Source organism: Clinocottus analis, unplaced genomic scaffold (genome assembly GCF_023055335.1).
Source record: "Clinocottus analis isolate CAN_PGR_092001 unplaced genomic scaffold, fCliAna1.0.p SCAF_23, whole genome shotgun sequence".
Taxonomy (NCBI): domain Eukaryota; kingdom Metazoa; phylum Chordata; class Actinopteri; order Perciformes; family Cottidae; genus Clinocottus; species Clinocottus analis.
In genome coordinates, this window is record NW_027175965.1 from 6888190 (window position 1) to 6906430 (window position 18241).

The 18241-nt window shown below is 40.9% G+C and overlaps 2 protein-coding genes across 5 annotated transcripts in view; one reads left to right on the top strand and one right to left on the bottom strand.

The window, feature by feature from the left end:
* The first annotated feature begins 2726 nt into the window (after positions 1-2726).
* insl5a (insulin-like 5a) lies at positions 2727-4332 on the top strand. The gene is made up of 2 exons (XM_068590010.1): positions 2727-2901; positions 4193-4332. Exons 1-2 carry the CDS (start codon positions 2727-2729, stop codon positions 4330-4332), a joined length of 315 nt encoding a protein of 104 aa, XP_068446111.1.
* A 676-nt stretch (positions 4333-5008) lies between these two features.
* The window catches only part of sgip1a (SH3GL interacting endocytic adaptor 1a), a 59090-nt gene continuing 45857 nt past the window's right edge, over positions 5009-18241 (bottom strand). For 2 of the 4 annotated variants that reach the window (XM_068590046.1, XM_068590048.1), the window contains 10 exons: positions 17381-17502; positions 16934-17087; positions 13253-13312; positions 12052-12163; positions 11384-11539; positions 10302-10437; positions 9948-10150; positions 9611-9675; positions 9073-9237; positions 5009-8449 (listed from right to left, as the gene is read on the bottom strand). In XM_068590046.1, coding sequence (XP_068446147.1) covers positions 8427-8449; positions 9073-9237; positions 9611-9675; positions 9948-10150; positions 10302-10437; positions 11384-11539; positions 12052-12163; positions 13253-13312; positions 16934-17087; positions 17381-17502 — 1196 coding nt within the window. In that variant the 3' untranslated portion in view covers positions 5009-8426. The remainder of the gene's footprint in view (positions 8450-9072; positions 9238-9610; positions 9676-9947; positions 10151-10301; positions 10438-11383; positions 11540-12051; positions 12164-13252; positions 13313-16933; positions 17088-17380; positions 17503-18241) is intronic. The other 2 variants (XM_068590049.1, XM_068590047.1) reach the window with 1 other exon arrangement.

Below are 18241 nucleotides of genomic sequence, written 5' to 3' on the forward strand. Positions count from 1 at the left end.
GTTTCAACTTGCATTAACTTGACTGATAATTAATTAATAATAATGCTTTATAAAAATATATGACCCATAATTCATACTTTTGTTCAAAATATACAACATTTATTTGAAGAAACTATACACAGGTACATCTCAACACACCCAAATATAAGTGTTTAATACATTGTTCCCACACACATGTGGAGGCTATCTGACGGACATTTCATTTCATACATTTCATGAAAAAACTGAGAATACTTGACTGTCTGGACGACCTGGCAGTGGGCTTTGAGTCAGTTTGCTTTTTAGTGTGCAGACTATAAGTTGTGTGTTGTCTCCGTCAAAAGATAAAAGAGACAGAATTATCAAGCAAAAAGACAGAAATCATAAACCTCAATCCCAGTGCACAGCATGACGGTTACTTTTATATTCAGCAGATGGAGCTTTAGGGCCTCAGGCAATGTTTTTTAAGTAAAATTGAGCTCCCAACAGTTCAACCACAAATCAAATAATGTTGCTACGTTAAGATAAAAAATGATGTTCAAGACGTCATCTGTTTTACTTGCAAACATTATCTTGGGAGGGGACATAGACGAAAGACATTTTAGAGTGCAAAAACGTAAAACTAAGGAAGGGGTATGATATACAGTTGGGCAGACAAATAATAGCATTTCTTCAGATATATATGATTATTATATGAAACAATGTAAAACATCTAAAAAAAAACAAATAGGAGAAAATTGGAGACGAAGAGAATGCGTTACAATTGTTTTACTTGCCTCTGATTTCATTGTTTGCTTCATAGGAAGAAGAAAAGTGCTTTATAAATAAAGAAAAGTGTATTTTGTGAAAGTCAAACACAGTGGAGTGGACAGTATCTGGTACAATTGATGAGTTTTTATTGAACACTCATGTAATCTTTCCCTTTTGTTGACATTATACTGTACTGCTGTCCGTGTCCGTGCACCGTTGCGGACTTTAAAGCGTTTTATGTCAGCAATTTGAAACCATTATTCCCAGTGAGTCAATGACACACGATGGTCAGCTCACACTGCAAACAGAGTGGGCTCTTGCTCTCAGGTGGGCACTGTGGGGGACATCGCTCAGTCTGCGGTTACACACACACACACACACACACACACAAACATACACACGTATATGTATTCCTACGTCAATCAGGTTTGTGCTTGTTTCATCCATTTAGCTTGAGGCTCTTGTTGTAAGATTTGGTTTTCAGAGACTGAACGTCTCCTGGAGATATGAATAATCCAATTAGAACAGATCTTATCTGCAAACCTCACGTTTCTCTATTTGGATAATTGAAAAACTTAGTTCAAGGTTTCAGGGAAATGTAGTGTCTGTGTGTATATATATATATATATATATATATATATATATATATATATATATATATATATATATATATATATATATATATATATATATACTTAACATATACTGCAGTGCATTCACATGGAAGCAGAGATAACGCAAAAGAAAAGGTATAAAACATGTTAGCTAGCAGACTAAATGAATAAACCAGCGTCTGCTGATACTGCTTGATAACCTCTCCTGAGGAGAATGAGATCAGGAACATGTTCAGTCTGCAGAACATTTCCAACTGAAGGTCTACTTAGTGGCTTTTTGCAGAGCTTTCAAACATCTCACAGAGGGAACTTGCTGGGGTACCATGATGGAGATGAAGCTCAGCTGTTCTGACGTATTTGAAAAGTCAGCAGGTTGTTTAGGTCTGGAACTAAAAAGAGTCATTCAATTATTACTAATTTCACCTTTCAGTATTCCATTGTCTCAGCGGATGAAGTGGGCCGATTGGTTAATATGCAGAAGTCCTCATTCTTAACCTGTAAACGAGACAGAAGAAACACCTTTTAGTACTTTACTTTATCAGGGAAGTCTTTGTCAGTTCTTCGTGAGGTTTGGTCGTGCTCCATCGATCTGGTAAACCTGTCAATCAAGTTTTCTTTTGTATTATTCCGAAAGAGGAAAATAAGCAACCAAAAGACTTTTACTATCTTAGAAGTTCTCCATTATATTTTTACATCGTTGTTTTCTGCAACCATATAGGAACAACCATACAGTCCAGCTAAACATAATATCATTTCATTGACGTTCTGGGATGGATCCTCCGTTAATGTAACCATAATGACCGGCGTAATGACCCGGTCAACATTGACTCTTTAGCTCTCAAATGACCCAAACCGCAGTAAAGACACAGACAACCACGCCATCCCAGTGCTGTAAACACATGAAACATCTGTTTGGACATCACTTTGCATCACTTAATTAGCCATGTGGTAGAGCGGAGGTCAGTGCAATCGCAGCCTTAATTACAGAGGAGGATGCACTCATCTTATGTGATTGTCAAACGAAGGCCGTAAAAAAGGTTGATGGTTGTCACTCTGTCTCTCAGACGGCTGAAGATGGTGATGTGAAAACGACCGGAAACATAAAATGACTTGAATGTCATGACAGAGTGACGACTGTCTATGTGTGTGTGCGTCTTTGTTTGTGTGTGTGTGTGTGTGTGTGTGACTGGGATGGGCTTAAGTGTCAGTAAGAGGCAGGAAGTGGAGAGGTACTCAGCATTGATGAGCTGAAAGGTGGACGGTATATAACACAAGGAGGTGCAAGCATCGAAGAAGACTCGGAGACAAGCGACTGGAAACAGGACAGAAGCTTCAGGACCAAACCGGATCGACAGAGAGAAAACCCCCCGCCAGGCATCCAGCATGCGCGCTGCTCTGGTGGTCTTGCCTCTGCTGTTGTGTGCAGCGGTGTGCGGCGTCCAGGTGAGAGCGGAGGTGAAGGCGGTGAAGCTGTGCGGGCGAGAGTTCCTGAGGGCCGTCGTCTACACCTGCGGAGGATCCCGCTGGAGGCGATTCCTCAGTGAGTCAGACATGGACGGTGAGACTATTTCTGTTTTTCTTATCAAAACAGCAGACATGGTGGTCAGAGTTTAATTGAACACTTTTTGTGAGTCCGCCTTTTTTTTCTCCTTCTTGGTTCAGGAAGACGATTGTTCTTAGAAGTGTGTGCACACGGAGGAATAATGCAGATTGACATATCCATATATTTTCCTGTCTGTGAAGATTTAGCCTTAAAGAATGTATACATACTTGTTCAAGTCTTTTCTTAAAAAAAAGGTGATATATATATAATATAATCTATATATCTATATAATATATAACATTAAAACAAGGTTACAACCTTTTTATTTTTCTCTTTTTATTACTATCCCTCCACTCGAGCTCAACAGGGAAACACAAAGAGGGGATTTCTCACTAAAAAGACTCTAAATTGGATTATATTTTTGCACAAAACTATGTTAGAAGGGACATAATAATGGCCAACATAAACAGGAGGAATAATTACAGCAGAAAGAAAAATAAAATGTTTAAATCTTCATGTTTTAAGATGGACTTGAACACATTTGAACCTCTATTCTTTAAACTAGAGGATGTTGGACACCACAGGGTTACCAGCACAGGTTGGTTTCCACTCATTTGTACCCATAACTATTACTATTTACATATCTGGATGAGACTTACTGAATACAAAGTCTGAGCATATAATTGCTCTAAAAAATAACATCCAATTTATCTGATTGAAACTTATTTTAACATTATTTCTCATACCAAGTATGTGTTTTGATGGAACGTTCACTGACTCCCCATTTCAGCGCTTTGTACTTCTGCCAAAGGGCAGCGTAATGTTTTTTTGTTTTTTTTTGCCATGCAGATTTCCACTGCTGTAATTCCTGCCCCACGCACCGTCTACTATTAATGGTGTTGGCGTGCAGTGGGTGTACAGACGGACAGGTGCCCCAGCGCAGAGACATCTGGGCTGTTTTACCTTGTTAGGCTCCAGGAGCCCACATGTCACCATTAAATGCTGCAGCGGTCGCTTTCGCCCGGCAGCGGCTTCTCTCTCCGTCCGTCACACACAAACAAACCCGGTTAGCCTCTCAAGTCGTGCCGATTAAAAAGAGGAAAGTGACACTGGAGAAGACAAATAGCGCCGAGTTAATTTGTGCACTCGTTTAGAGTTTCCTCATTGAAGGGGACCACATGACCTCAATTACACAAGACTGATCTGCAAGGTGGTCCTTCCTTATTCCATTTGAAACCATTCTGACCTATTGGACTGAATTAGAAAAGGTCTATTTTCACATTTTTGTTGCGTTTGGTTGTTCCAGGTTCGCCCACAGGGGATCAGAGCAGTTTGGAGAGCGGCAACCGGGGCTCCGAGCTGAGCAGACGAGATATTAACAACATACTGACCACCGTGTGCTGCCAGGTGGGCTGCAGGAAGAGCGACCTCACCTTCCTCTGCTGAGGCCGACCCCCCATCTTCTCTCCCCAAAGGACTCTGCTCTCTCCCCATCTCGACTTAGTGGAGACACAATCTGAATGAGAAATGCTGATGTCTTAAAATAACACGATCGCTGGATTATGTGCAGTGATAATCAAACCCACAATGTCTCTAATTGCTTTTGACCTTGATATTTTTTTGTGTTATTACTTTGTACTAGATCTGTGAACCTGTTTCTGAACCTCAGCTGGATGTGTGCAACCATGAAAATATAATCTATAATATAAATACACCTACTGAGGGGTGGAGGACTATACCGTCTCCGGCTCAGACATCGGTCCAGATGTCTCAGCCGGGGTTTGTGTCCTGTATGCAGTCAGAATCCACACGTTTGCAGGTTTATAAAATGTCCTTCTTTACTTTCATGTAGTTGCAGTATTGGAAACTATAGTTTTATTCGATAATTTTGCTATTTTTTGGTCAAATAAATGTTCTTGCAGGGGGCTTACATTCATTCTGTGAGGTTTTAAATGTTTTGAATTGCACACATGGACACCAAACAATACTTCAGCAAACATTTAGTCAATAAGACCATCAAAACATTAGCGTCCTTATACATAATATATAGACAGATAAATACACACACAGAACTACCTTTCTATATGTATTCATGACAAAAACAAACAAGGAAAACTTCAAACATTGTTCCAGTTATAACTTTTATTGGTTTTGGAAAGAAGCAAACTAAGTTTCTCAGTTCATCTTAGCGTTGTTATGTGCTGTACAAACAGCTTGCACATGTGTTTTGAGGTTAACGGGACAGAACCAAAAAGCATTCTGGCTTATAGCACACATAAACACACTCCCTGCTCTCTTTTCAACATTAATACAGGGAACTGACACTCAGCACAACACGTCAATTCAGTACTATCTATCATCATGGACGCCCCACCTTTGACTTCATGCTCTGCATGCAATAATTCATCACTGCAGGACAAATTCACCACAGAGATGAAGATCTGTAAAAGCTTTGAATCCATTTTATTAACGAGATGATGCAACGAATGATCCGGCAACAGGCGTGACTTTCAAAGTCATGCCGGTTGCCGGATCATTCTGTCGACTAACACACTCGTAGTGTAGTAATTTAAAACCGATGCATGATGGCGGGTGGGTGTGGTGGGCCTCTGTAGATAATGCTGTAGTGACTGTTGCACTGAAAGCTTCAGGTTTCACCCGGGTCACAGCTTCCTGTCAGACATGTCCATCATCCGCTCAACGAGAAGGACTGAAACAACTGAGAGGAAACTGTTACCAAAGTAATGTGGGAGCTAAATGCCACCGATCATCATCACCTTGCATTGATACATTAAATGCAACCTCAGAGAATGCCACAATGCTCTTTTAGACTCGAGTCTGCACAGGAATGAATCAGATTCAAATCGATCTTTTTAGATCTTTCTACAAGCCAAATAAGATGTTTCAAACTAGGCCCGATCAAAAGTAAAATAGTATTGTTGCCTCCAATGTTTCGGCTCTGAGAGGATCACGATCGGCTGCATTTAGCAGAAAGCCGACACACAGTACAGTACGGAGCTCTTCGGCAACACTTCGCACACACTTTTTGTTCTTCGTGTCGAATGTCAGAGCATTTAGGAAGTTCAACATCATCAGCACAGTGTTTATTACACATTAAACAATATAATATTTTTTCATTTTTATCCGTTTAAAAAATATTCAGCTTATTCTCCTTAACAGAGGACTGACTGTCCGGGGTACACACACATTTAAAAAAAGAAGAAGAAGAGAAACAAAAGAGAGAAAAGCATTTTGGTCAACGTAACCTCGCTCCACAACCTCATTCCACTCATGTCATCTCACAGAGACCGTTACAATTATGCAAAATAAAGCCATGGATTCAAGCGTTGGTTGGATGATCAGAGGTTAGCTCGTGATATATTCAGGGACTTTAGGTTCCACAGAGGGGAAACAAACAGGTCAGACTTGTGGTACAAGTTCAGGAATAACTGGCCAGGTCGATGTGGGGAAAGGAGAATATTGTGAAGTGTTTTCTGATGACGGTTTGAATAATATAAATTAAACAAGCTAGTCCCCGGTAAACACATCCTGTTCCAGTACCGGTACCACAAACGTCCTCACTGCTGTAGAGGAAAACCGATTGCTTTTGTAGTCATTGTCTTGACCTTTATTAAAAAGGAAACATTAAACAATTTCAGAAATACGCTGAATCACTATCTTGCAGAGTATGTTAAATGATCAGCTGGAGTCACAAGATGGTTAGCTTAGCTTAGCTCAGCAGACACCGGGGGAAACCGGTTAGCCTGGCTCTGCCCGAAGGGAAGTCATAATCCAAAATACTGGTAACATTTTGATCTGATGGCGACGCTACTGGAAAAGTGCAGGAACCGCCAAAGTCAGAAATTAATTATGTTATATCTTAATAACGCCCCAATAAAACCAGGCTAGCTGCGGACAGTGTTTGTACCAAGATAACCGACTTCTGGCTCCAACCTCATGTCGAACAGACATATATATACGAGTGGTATTAAGTCTTGAAAAAAAAAGAAAACCAAAGATGTCAAACTGACTCTTCCCTCGGGATAACGAACTCTACATTAACACTGCTTTCACAAAGCATGACACAGCATCCAGGAAGATATTTATCTTTTTCTTTAAATTACCCCCCTCACCCATATAGATATATATATATATATCTCAAATCTTCCGTTGCACTGGAGTTAAAAAATTATATCTGAAATAAATTGAAAAATTATACCTTATATACTGTACACAGGTTACCCAACTACACAAATGACAAAAAAGAGAGAGATTTCAAATATTTATACCTTTCGGGTTTCTGAGTTGTGTGATACCATTCAAATTCTATTTGTATACAGAATCACGTTTTATACAACAAATCATCGTCATCAATAAATAAAAATAGAATGCTGTCATGTCTCTATCACTGCTGTCATGGGAACAACAGAAAGGCTATCTGACAATACGAGGAAAACACCAAACGCCCTTTAAGATATATATTATTGATTTAAAATGACACTTTGTACACTTTTTTTGTTCTGACAGGAAAACGGATGTTCTTATTTTGCAACCAGTAAATGGATTTATCATTGCAGCTGCCTAACTAGCTAAAAACCTCTCCATGTCTGCGTATTACAGAGAAGCTAAATGAACAGTTTGATTGACTCATCAGTGCATTTACATTAAAAAGGATGCGATCCAAAGTCATGTGACTCTGTGGTACCAGTAGGCAATGCATGATTATGTAGTTTTTTGTCTCTCTTTGCCGTAACTTAAGAACGTTTCAAGCACCAACAGGAAACATCTTTCTTTTATCGGCTCGTGACAACGTGGGTCGAAATGCATCGATGTGTTTACTTCCTGGTAAAAGACACGTACTCGGCCACCGTCAGTGCGAGACAGTTGGGACCGTCCGTCTCAGGCTTTGAGCTCAGACTCCGACAGAAGAATTACTTAAAAAGACGATTTTTCTATCTGCTAATGCAGGTGTACGACGTCCAATGTGTTATTCTAGGCCCTGCTTCAACTTAAAGTAGTCTCGCTTTGGGAAGTTAGACTTTGTGTCAGAGGCTGAGGTGCGTCTGACCGTAAAGATCTTATTGGTAGGTTTTTTTTTTTTTTTACAGCTAAATCTTCCTGGACTCTTGACAACAAACAGCCCGTCATCCAGAGTTTAAAAAAAAACCTCCGAAAGCTCTTTCTGTCCATGTCTTACGTCAGGCAGCTGCAGTGAAACGTTACAACAACACCACCAACACATTGACCAGAGGAGGAAAGAGACAGAGGCACCGACTTCAGAGGGTGGAATAACCCCCGGTGTCTGACTGCAGCAATACAGATGTTATGAAATGAATACAAATACGATAAATACATGACCTAAAACAGTTTCCACGATGCTATATGCAAGTTATACAATACTGCTGGGTAGGCTGCGGACCTGTCGTGAGGGTTCATAAAAGGTGGATGGAAGGTGGGCTGTCTGGCGTCGGCATGTCCTCCGTCCTCTGTGTCAACCTCAGTCCACTGAGATTGTTCTGTTCAGCAGCTGTTCTCAGTAGTTAGTTGTCGGCCAGGTATTTTCCTAAAAAGAAAAAAGAAAATGTTTAGGTGTCGTGTTTCAGTGGTTGAATAGACCCGTTGTTAACCTACATAATTACATGGTGATGGAGGTCATGACAATGAACCTAATTCACAAAACTAAGTAGTGCAGTCACTGTCAAGTTTGATGTTTATCCTTTTTTATTTTAATGAAACACTATTTAATGCGTTATTTATTATAATAATCAATCTGAAGTAATTATAGTTTAATACAAAATGAATGTCATGCAGTTGTTAAATGACTACTTGAAACAAATAGTACCATAAAAAAAGTTTCCACCTTGACAAAAAGTATATTATACCATGATACACAATAATAGACATATTTGATAGTATGACTTTTAAAAAAAAAGTTTTTCAAAACTGAATGAAACTAACTGATGAAATAATCTTCCATAACTTACATTGATGTTTGACATCAAACAACGACGACGATTATGATTTTTTATGTCGTAAATAAGTGAATTTTACTTGAATATGGGAAGAAAAAATAAATAAAACATGAGTAGATTGAGAAAGGGTTTGATCTACTGGATGAGTTAAGCTAGTACTCAACACTCGTGACATTTGGTTTCCATGTGGTTGTTATCAAAATGCCAAACTGACCTGCGGCAAACCTCTTCTTGACGAGAGAGAAGCGGTATCCCGGCCCGGCCAGCTCGATGTCGCAGCCCGACAGGGTGCTGCCCTCGCTGGTGAACTGCACCGCCAGCGCAGCCGGTTTACTGGGACCTTCTGTGAGCTGAAAGCGGGCCAACAAAGACCCCACACCTGAGGGAAGACGGGGACTTTAGAAAGATGTCAGCCGGCCACAAGGGATGATTTCAGGGTGGAGGAAAAAAGGATCTAATTCCCAACATTTCACAGAGTGAATTCAAGTGTAAGCAGCTTTTGAGACGATTGATTTGTTGGCTCGGATTTAACTGAATGAAAAATGCAGTAAAGCAGCTCTAGATGACGAAAGATGTTGCAATTTCAAACCTTTTCAGGCCAATTCCAAAGATTTCAAGAAAGCACCAAATGAGACTCAATTGATAGAAAATTAGAAATCATATAAAAACTTTTAGAGGCTATTCGAGAGTTACACTTAAAAGTAATCTATGTTTAAAAGATGCCTAAAAGATCTGGATCGTTCTGTACGTACCTCCGTTTTCAGATTTCTTTGAGATATCAGGAATTTTCCAAAGGATTCGTTGCTGCTCCGCATTCCTGTCGAGATCACACGAGGAAAGACAAACGACTTGAGGGAGCTTCTTATAACGAGGAGACCAATTTAAAGCCAAAGTCAAACCATCTTAGAGGGAACACCTTTGTGCAGGTATAAATATATACAGAAAATCCTTTGTTACGAACAAGCGAATCCTGTAGGTCAGCAAAACCAACATGAAGGTAAGTGGAGTAATGATGTCTGTAATTGCTAATATACATGTATGAATAATGAGCAATCTAAATGGTTCTTAGTGCTGAAGTTTAGACTGTACCATGCAGCAGGCGGTAAGACAGCCTGAAGTTTTGAAACTCCTCCATCGATCGGGACGAGGAACTGGACGTTGTTCAGGGCCATCGGCGTCGTCATGGCCTCCCCGTTGTATTTGTAGTCTATCCTCAAGTCAGTGCTGGCGGGCTCACATCTCCAACTCACCGCGAGATTCAAAGGAATCGACTGGAGCCCCTCCGTTGACACCTACACGCGAATAGGAAAAACGTTTGGGATTCCAACATAATGTCACGTCGCTCCTAAAATCTATAAAAGCACTTCCTGATTTTTAAGCGGCAGTGCATCTCTGGGCTAAAGTTAGGCCAAGTTATAATTCACCCACGGGTGTCGCGCTCACCTGGTACTTGAGCATGTCCACATTGTAGTAGGTTGCCTGAGGCTTCTGCTCTGCCACCTTCTTTAAATGGGAGATCAGGTTTGGCATGTTCACCCAGAAGTCCTTGGCATCTGCCTTGGCTTGTGTGGTGGTGTCGCTGGTAAAAGCATGATTGAAACAGGACATTTTACATATGATCTTGTAAATACATGATGAAGCTGAGGAATCTGATGTTTCTTCATTTGTAAAATGAATGTATCACCAGTGAAAACAAGCCTCTTTTGGCAATAATGACGAGTTTCACAGGCTTTGGTCAGCATTTTCATTTCACAGTGAGCAGAAAAAGGTCAAACTTTACAATGTTTTAAAGGAAGACGAATTAAATTTTCTAATGAATCATATGAAAGAGCTATTGATTTTCAGATCTTACTTATCCTCACCATCAACCAAACTTTTACACATGAGATCATGAATGTTTTACGAGCCATATCTCAGATATTAAGGTCCTTATTCCAAATATATGCATATGCACATCTTAAGTTTGTTACTTTTGTTGTAAAAAAAATGAACTGTAAGTTTCTAGTTTCTTTTATAACATGTCACGCTGTTTCATATATTATATATTTAAATTATAAACAACCTGACATTTTCCCTGTGTGTGAACTTTTATAAACATACCACGTTTGCTCTGTTACTGTAACATACAGTTAGTGTGATACATAGGATTTGTTGTGTGTGATAACATTATGAGGAAGAACACATAATGAATCGCAAACAAAGTTGATTAACTAATATTTACATAGAAAGGGGACTCATTTTGATTAATAATGCAGCATGCTGTTTAGGTGAAATTATTATTAATACAACTTATATGCACAGTGAGTGTTTGATTTGGTTGTAATGAAGTTTAGTTGAATTATAAACATTCGTAACATATAACAAATTTGTTTAAAATCATTATAATTAATTCCAAGATGGACAATCAAGCATTCAGACTTGATCTACGCATGTAAGGAGGAGCCAGTTAGAACATCTTTTCATTTCTTCTCTGCATCTATTATTTGTTTTGGAGTGAGGTGGTGAGTTCAGGGTGGTGTCATTACCAGCAGAGGAGCTGGGGGTTAGGCAGCACATGCTCCAGTCGGCTGTAGTTGGTTATGCTGAAGGTTAGCACAGCGGGGCACGGGTTATTGGCAAAGTGCCGCGTGATGCCCGCCGGAAACGACAAAACCATCTCACCTATGACCTTCACAACACACCTGAGAGGAAGACAACAAGTGTGTGAGAGAGACAGAACCTGGACAGTGCATACTTCATTTGTCAATTTCTCAAAAAAAAATGTTGCAAGGACAGCTTCATGGCCATTTTTGTTTCACATGCAGTCAAATTATACTGGCCATATCATAACATTTAAAAACCCGCTATTCATATCATAGTTAAACATGCATATAAACACTTAATAACAGCTGAATAACACATTGATTGCAACTATGTAAAACCATGTCTTCAGTCAGTCATATAGTGTTTAACTACAGTTACAGATGCTTCATACGAGAAGTTAGAATTGTTAACAAATACAAAGAGAAAGAATGTCCCCATGTCCGTTTAAAACCAAACAACTCAAATACTGTGAAATAAACTCTGCATTTTCCTTTAAGCTTGCTGCTTTAGCTGAATTCCTGAAAGAAGCCATGAAAATGGCGATCAAGGAATCCAGTCTCTTGTCATGTCAGGATATGTCGTAAACATGCAGAGCCGTTTGTTGACCTACTTGCTGGGGTCAGCTCCTTTAAAGAAGGCGTTGACCGTCTCTGTGAACGCGGCTGCAACAGGAAGAGTGTCCTGAGCCCCCATGGTGAGAGGACTGGGCCCTCTGGAGCAGCCTGGAGGCAACACACACACACACACACACACACACACACACACACACACACACACACACACACACACACACACACACACACACACACAATAGTCAGAACATGGCAAGACACACACTCAACCAATGTCAATAACTAAACATCCAATATGCTGACATCGTTGCCATTTCCTATCTCTTCTGGTGGTTAGAGCTAGTCAAGGTTACATGAAACATCAACGTATAGTAGCTTCAAAACGGTTTTGCAATACAACACTCAACTGACGTCGATAGATTAAGAATAGATACATAACTCCCAAACCAGGACCCTACACTCTTCTCTCTACTCCTCCTAACCAGTAGTGTGTGGATGAAATGAGAATGACACACAGAGGGATAAAATGACACTTCAAAACTACTTGAGAGGAGGACAATATTTGTGTTAGTAAGGTGGCATGAAACAGCAGGTTATGTGTGAAGAGGATAGACATTTCTCTCTGTTCTTTGACTGTGAACTAAACACAACAGTTAAACATTACTTCAAATAAAACCCCTTCATGATTATTTGTATAGTATGTTACACTCTGAATTTTGATTGAATAAAGCACAGATAGATGAGAAAGTAAGGAGGCAGACAGAGAGAGAGACTGAGAGAGATGTGCATGCTTCTTCCAGACATGCTGTTAAAGCTGAATTATTCTGACAAGATCAAAAAGCCCGAAGATCCAACCAAAAACCAAGCGACCAAAAGTGACGACAAAGAGATTAGTAAAGTACACAGGAGGAACGGTGAACCTTCAGGGAATGGAAGGCGGTCAGCGCAGACGAAATGAGAATGAACAATGTCAGGAAGAGAAGGTAGAGGAAGATATGACAAGACTGCATAGTTGACTGCATATGAAGGGAGAAGAGGCTGGAGGGGGGAGGGGGGGGGGGGGGGGGGCTCAGCCAGAAGTTAGCATGGCGTGGGTTAGGGTGATGGAGGGCTTGAAAAGGGAGGAGAGAAAAGGGAGGAAGGAGAGAAGGGCCAGGTCAGAGGTAGGGGTGCGAAGCTTGCACAAATGAGCCTCAGCAGAGTGTGTGTGCACGCTACCCTGGTGCAGAGAAAACTTACCTTCAAAGGTTAAATAAAACTTCCCTCTGTCAAACCATACAAGGGATGGCTGGTCATTCTCTGTGTGGGGTTAAGGGGTGGAGGAAGGAAGGGTGGTGGGGTCCGGAGAAAGGGAGGAGGAGGGAGAGGGATGACAGGGAGGGGAGTGGGTGAGGAAAGGTGAGAGGGGGGGTGGGAAGGAGAGAAGGACAGTAGCGTGAGTCTCACATGGCAGGTCTATCACACGTCACAGTGGGGTGAAACGTGGAGGTGGAGGGCCGAAGAGGGACGAGCCGAGACAGAGCATCAGACAACACGGTGGATGTTGTTTTTTTTGGTGAGTGCTTGCGAGCGTGAGGAAAGACAGGAGCCAGGTGGAGCGAAGGTACAGGTGGGTACTACTGGATGCTGGCAGTGGGTCAACTACATGGACAATGAGGAATAGAGGAAGACAGTTGTGCAGTTGCCGGTGTTTTCTCCATTATGCAACATGTTAAAATGGTAATTCTCTATCAATATGTGGCAATTTCACTATTTTCTTCATATTATATTGGCCTTTCTCTCTCTCTCTCTGTGTCTTACTGTGCTCACATTTTTTATGTTTTTCCTCCAGGCCTCCACTATTCAAATGGAAGCAGACTGTCGTGTTTAATGACAGTCTGCAGGGGGCAGCCATGAGACGAAGACCAGTGAGCAGAGAGAGGGAGGAGGGACTGTGGTGGACAGGGAGAGAGATGCTACATCCCAAGTTCAGGGGTTGGATCCCACAGGGGACAGACTAGTCTCACAGAGACGACAACTAAAAGTGCTTTCAGAAGGTCCTGGTTAACTTTCATGTATTAAGTGTATCACAAAGACTAGAGCTAGACATACATTTGCTAATATTAATGCATTGATAGGAGAAAAACTATGTTTTTTTTCCAACTGATATCTTTTTTACATATTTTATTTTAAAACACTGGATTGTTTCAGCCTCTAAGGAATATAATAAATATCTAAACAAAAACATTTAAGGAGGGGACATGATTGCACTCCAAGGAGCCAAGTGAAACAAGTGGACATTGCAGGACATTTTAGGCTGCCTCATTTCTCTGCTGTTTACGTCGTGTTTTTTTCTTAAATGATCATTTTTGCAAAAACATTGCTTTTCCAATGTCAAATTCGTGCCTTGAAGTTTGACACAGAGAAGAGCAGGCTCGTTCTTGTCCACGCATGTTCTTGGATGCAGCGCCTCAAGCGGTGAAGGTGTGTTGCCGAGTGAGTGGACTAAGAGCTGTTGTGTGATGGAGCGATGAGAGCAGCGCGGCGCTTCATGAAGAGAACAAAAGGGCAGTCGCTCAGAGAGGGCGGGGTTTAGGGGTTGTCCTTTTCTATGGCTTGAGAGTGCAAGAGCGACAGGTGGGACAGGTGGGGGCGTCAGGGGGGTCAAGTGTGGGAGTCGACGAGGCTTTGGGGGCCAGGTGGAGATTGGCTGAACTCGAGGCTGTGTCGTGCTACTCCAGCGGTAGAGAGAGGATGCCATGAATACCAAACAGCTGCTGCTTGTCTAATTCAGCCTAATTCTCATGCCAGACTTCAAACAACTCTGTGAGCAGCAGCAGCTCTGAATCTGACAGTATGTGTGAGAGTGTGCGTTTGAGTGCGAATGTGCGAGAGAATGACTAACAATATGGATCTCGAGGGCCCACAGATAAGCAGCTCTTCTGACACGCTCATTGAACACGCACACACGCAAACACACTATGGTGCTGCAGACTGAGAGTAAAGGTATCTGGGAGGGACTGCACTGCACAAACACAATATGATGTTGTTGCCAAGAAAAGACACAAGGTTGCCATAGTGACATGGCGAGACAGCCACTGGTGCACAGTCATAAAACAGAGAGAAAGGTCTGATGAGCGGGCAGATGGGCAAAGGGAATGACACTCCATTTTTTTTTTTGGGATAAAAACAAAACAACAAAATGTTATGCAATAGATGAAGCCTTTTGTGACACCACTGCTATTTTTCCTGGCAGATTTTGTCTGCGGGTAACAAGAAAGCTACAAGAGAGACTGAAAGAGAGAGAAATAAACGCAGATAGAAGACAGAGAGAGAGGCTATCCTATCTATTGAATACCTAAAAAATGTGTGGCAAGGTATGAGTCGGCCAAAGCAAAACCGTGAAGAAAAATGTCTATTTTACTGAAATGCTGCCACATTTTAAAAGAATAAAACGAATGTGTCCCTAAGCTGAAGTAGGCGAGTCAAATAAGTAGGTATTGGGGTGATGACAAAGAGATGCTTTTTTAACATTATGTTTGACATGTACAATGAGATGAAAACTGAGCCAGAATGCGTCTCACTGTCCTAATACCTGCACACTTTGACTGACATAAATCGAGAAAAGACAAAAATACTCAATGGAGGATCGCGTCTATGTGAACGCCCCTCGCAAAAAGCCTCAAACAGATAAACATCGCATCGCTTCCCCCCCCCCCAACCCGTCCCCTTTCCTCTCTGTGAGGGGATCTTTACTATACCTGCAAACGAATCAAAGTGTCTCTCAAAGGTGGGCAGTTTGTCTACATAAGCATCGTCTTCTGACAAGCCAAAGGACAAATAAAGAGACAAACAAACGGCAAAACAGAAAAGCAGAAAGCAATCAAACCAAGGAAAAGATAATAGAATGTAAAAATCTGAAAGGAACTGTCATTAAATTAAATTATGTAAAATAAACAAAAGCAGCTTAAAATGAAAACAAGATGAACATTTCAAAATGAAAAAGCACTGAAACTGAAATAGTGTCAGTGACCTTTATAATACTGCTTTTTCATTTATCAACAAAACCATTGTGAATAAATGATGTATGAATTTAGGGCGACACATGTTCCAGTCTCAATCTAGAGAAACTGTTTACTTGTTGTTTTATTCTAGTAATAAAAGAGTAAAAAGATAAACTCCAACCAGGGACCATATTAGGTTTTTATGCAACTGGTTCTGCCTCAAGAGTATGTGTTTATACTACTACTAAGCCAAGTAATGGTCTACTGAGATTTGCTATTATCAACTCACAACTGTGCACTGCATGTCCTTCAGCACTGATTCAAAAGTTAGATCAAGCAGCATCAACTGTTGTTTTCTGTATAATTTCATAAAAAGAAGGTTGGTTTGCGCTTTAAAATTAGCAACCTGCTTCATGTCCCACTCATTCTGACGCTTGTGAGAGTGTAAATATATAAATGTGTCTGTGTGCGTCAACCTTAACCAGACATACTATATATGTAAAGTTTAACAATTCACTATATCAACATTATCTTTAGGAGTTATTCATTCATATTTTATATGAATATAAATCACATTGATTTCAGTCATGTTTTACATAATATATCTTCAGATAGAAACTGCTGACATGCAATGGGTTTAATAATGTGATGGGACTGTATTACTGACTGCATTGATTAGTAGACAATCATTGCCAGGAAACTGTCACAATTTCCACAACAAAAAAAACATTTAAAAATGAATAAATAAATACAAAACTGCATGACACATCCAAAGAAAACTCTGAGCACAAGGAAGGACAGGGCCAGTGCATAAAATCAATAATGAACTTTTAATCTTACACCCGGAAACGGTAAATTCTGCTAACACTTCTCGCCTGTGAGCACAGCCGTCAGAGGACAGGCTGCACCGCTCGGTGACAGTTGAGGGATCACACACCTGACACCGACACGGAGAGCTCTTTATTGACGGTCGGGGTGGTAGCGGCACTCATGGAGTTGGTGGAAGAGATGGAGGAGGTGCTCTCGGCCCGCGCCAACGGGGCGATGGGAGGCGGGCTGGCGGAGTGGATCGGCGGGCTGAACGGACGACTCTGAACAGATAAATCAAATATTTTTGATTGAAGGTTTTTGCATGTCGTACCATTGCTCGACAACCAGAAATTCAAGTAGTTAGATTAGGCTAGGATTGTCACAACTTTGTTATATCTGGAAAACTTTTGTCAAAGTTTATTTGACAATAAGCAAGTTGTACATTGGTGTTGGGCTCTGTTGGCTTTGCAAAGAATGCTTAATGCTAGTCCATGCAATGTACCCAGTCCTTGGCAAAATACCAAAACACAACCATCTGATTCAGTAGTGAAAAGGTCATAACTGTTACACTTACTGCATCTCCTACAGCTGGTTTCCCTGGTGGAAGTTTAGGCCGTGAAGGGGGGCGAGGTGGAGGTGGTGGTGGGGTGGGGCTCACTGTCGAAGGAGTGGCAGGTCGCACTGGAGAGGAGAAGCCTGCAGAGCAGCACAGAGACAGATAAGGATTATATAACAAAACTGTCTTTTAAAACGCTGAATAGTGTAGAAACAGCTACACTAGAAATGCAGAAGACCTGCAGCATCGACATACTCCGACACATTGGCAAAACATATTTCCTATTTCTATTATGGAAATATATTTTCATGCAAACAATGTAACTGTGCAGTGTACTGTTTTAATATAAACATGGGATGGGAATAAAAATGAATCCTTCTGACTGGTTGATAACTTCTATAGAAGACACTGTATGTGCAATAAAAATGAATAAGTTTGAAAAGAGTGAAGTCTGACCTTTAAATACGAGTCAATCAGAACAACAACACATACCAACATAGTTCATCTAACTGGGCCAAAACATGACCTCTTTTCCAGGGATCAATTACAATGTAGATTTGGGATTCATTATGTACAAGTTTAAAAACAAAGATGGCGTAATGCACTAAAAAAGAAGTTTTACCATTGTTTCAAATCCTTCCCTAACTGCATTTGTATGGATGCTCTTGATATGGATGGTCACCTGGCTGGCGTGATGACCGGGACATCGATTTCATTATTCCATTTATGTTTGAGTGACAATCAATCCAAGCTCTAAAGAAGCCTGCCCTCTATAGACAAGACAATATCTCTCTTGACTACTATAACTCCCTCCTGACGGTGTACCTGCTAACTTCCAATGGTCCTTAATGTCTCTTACTGATAACATGTTGTAGTTTA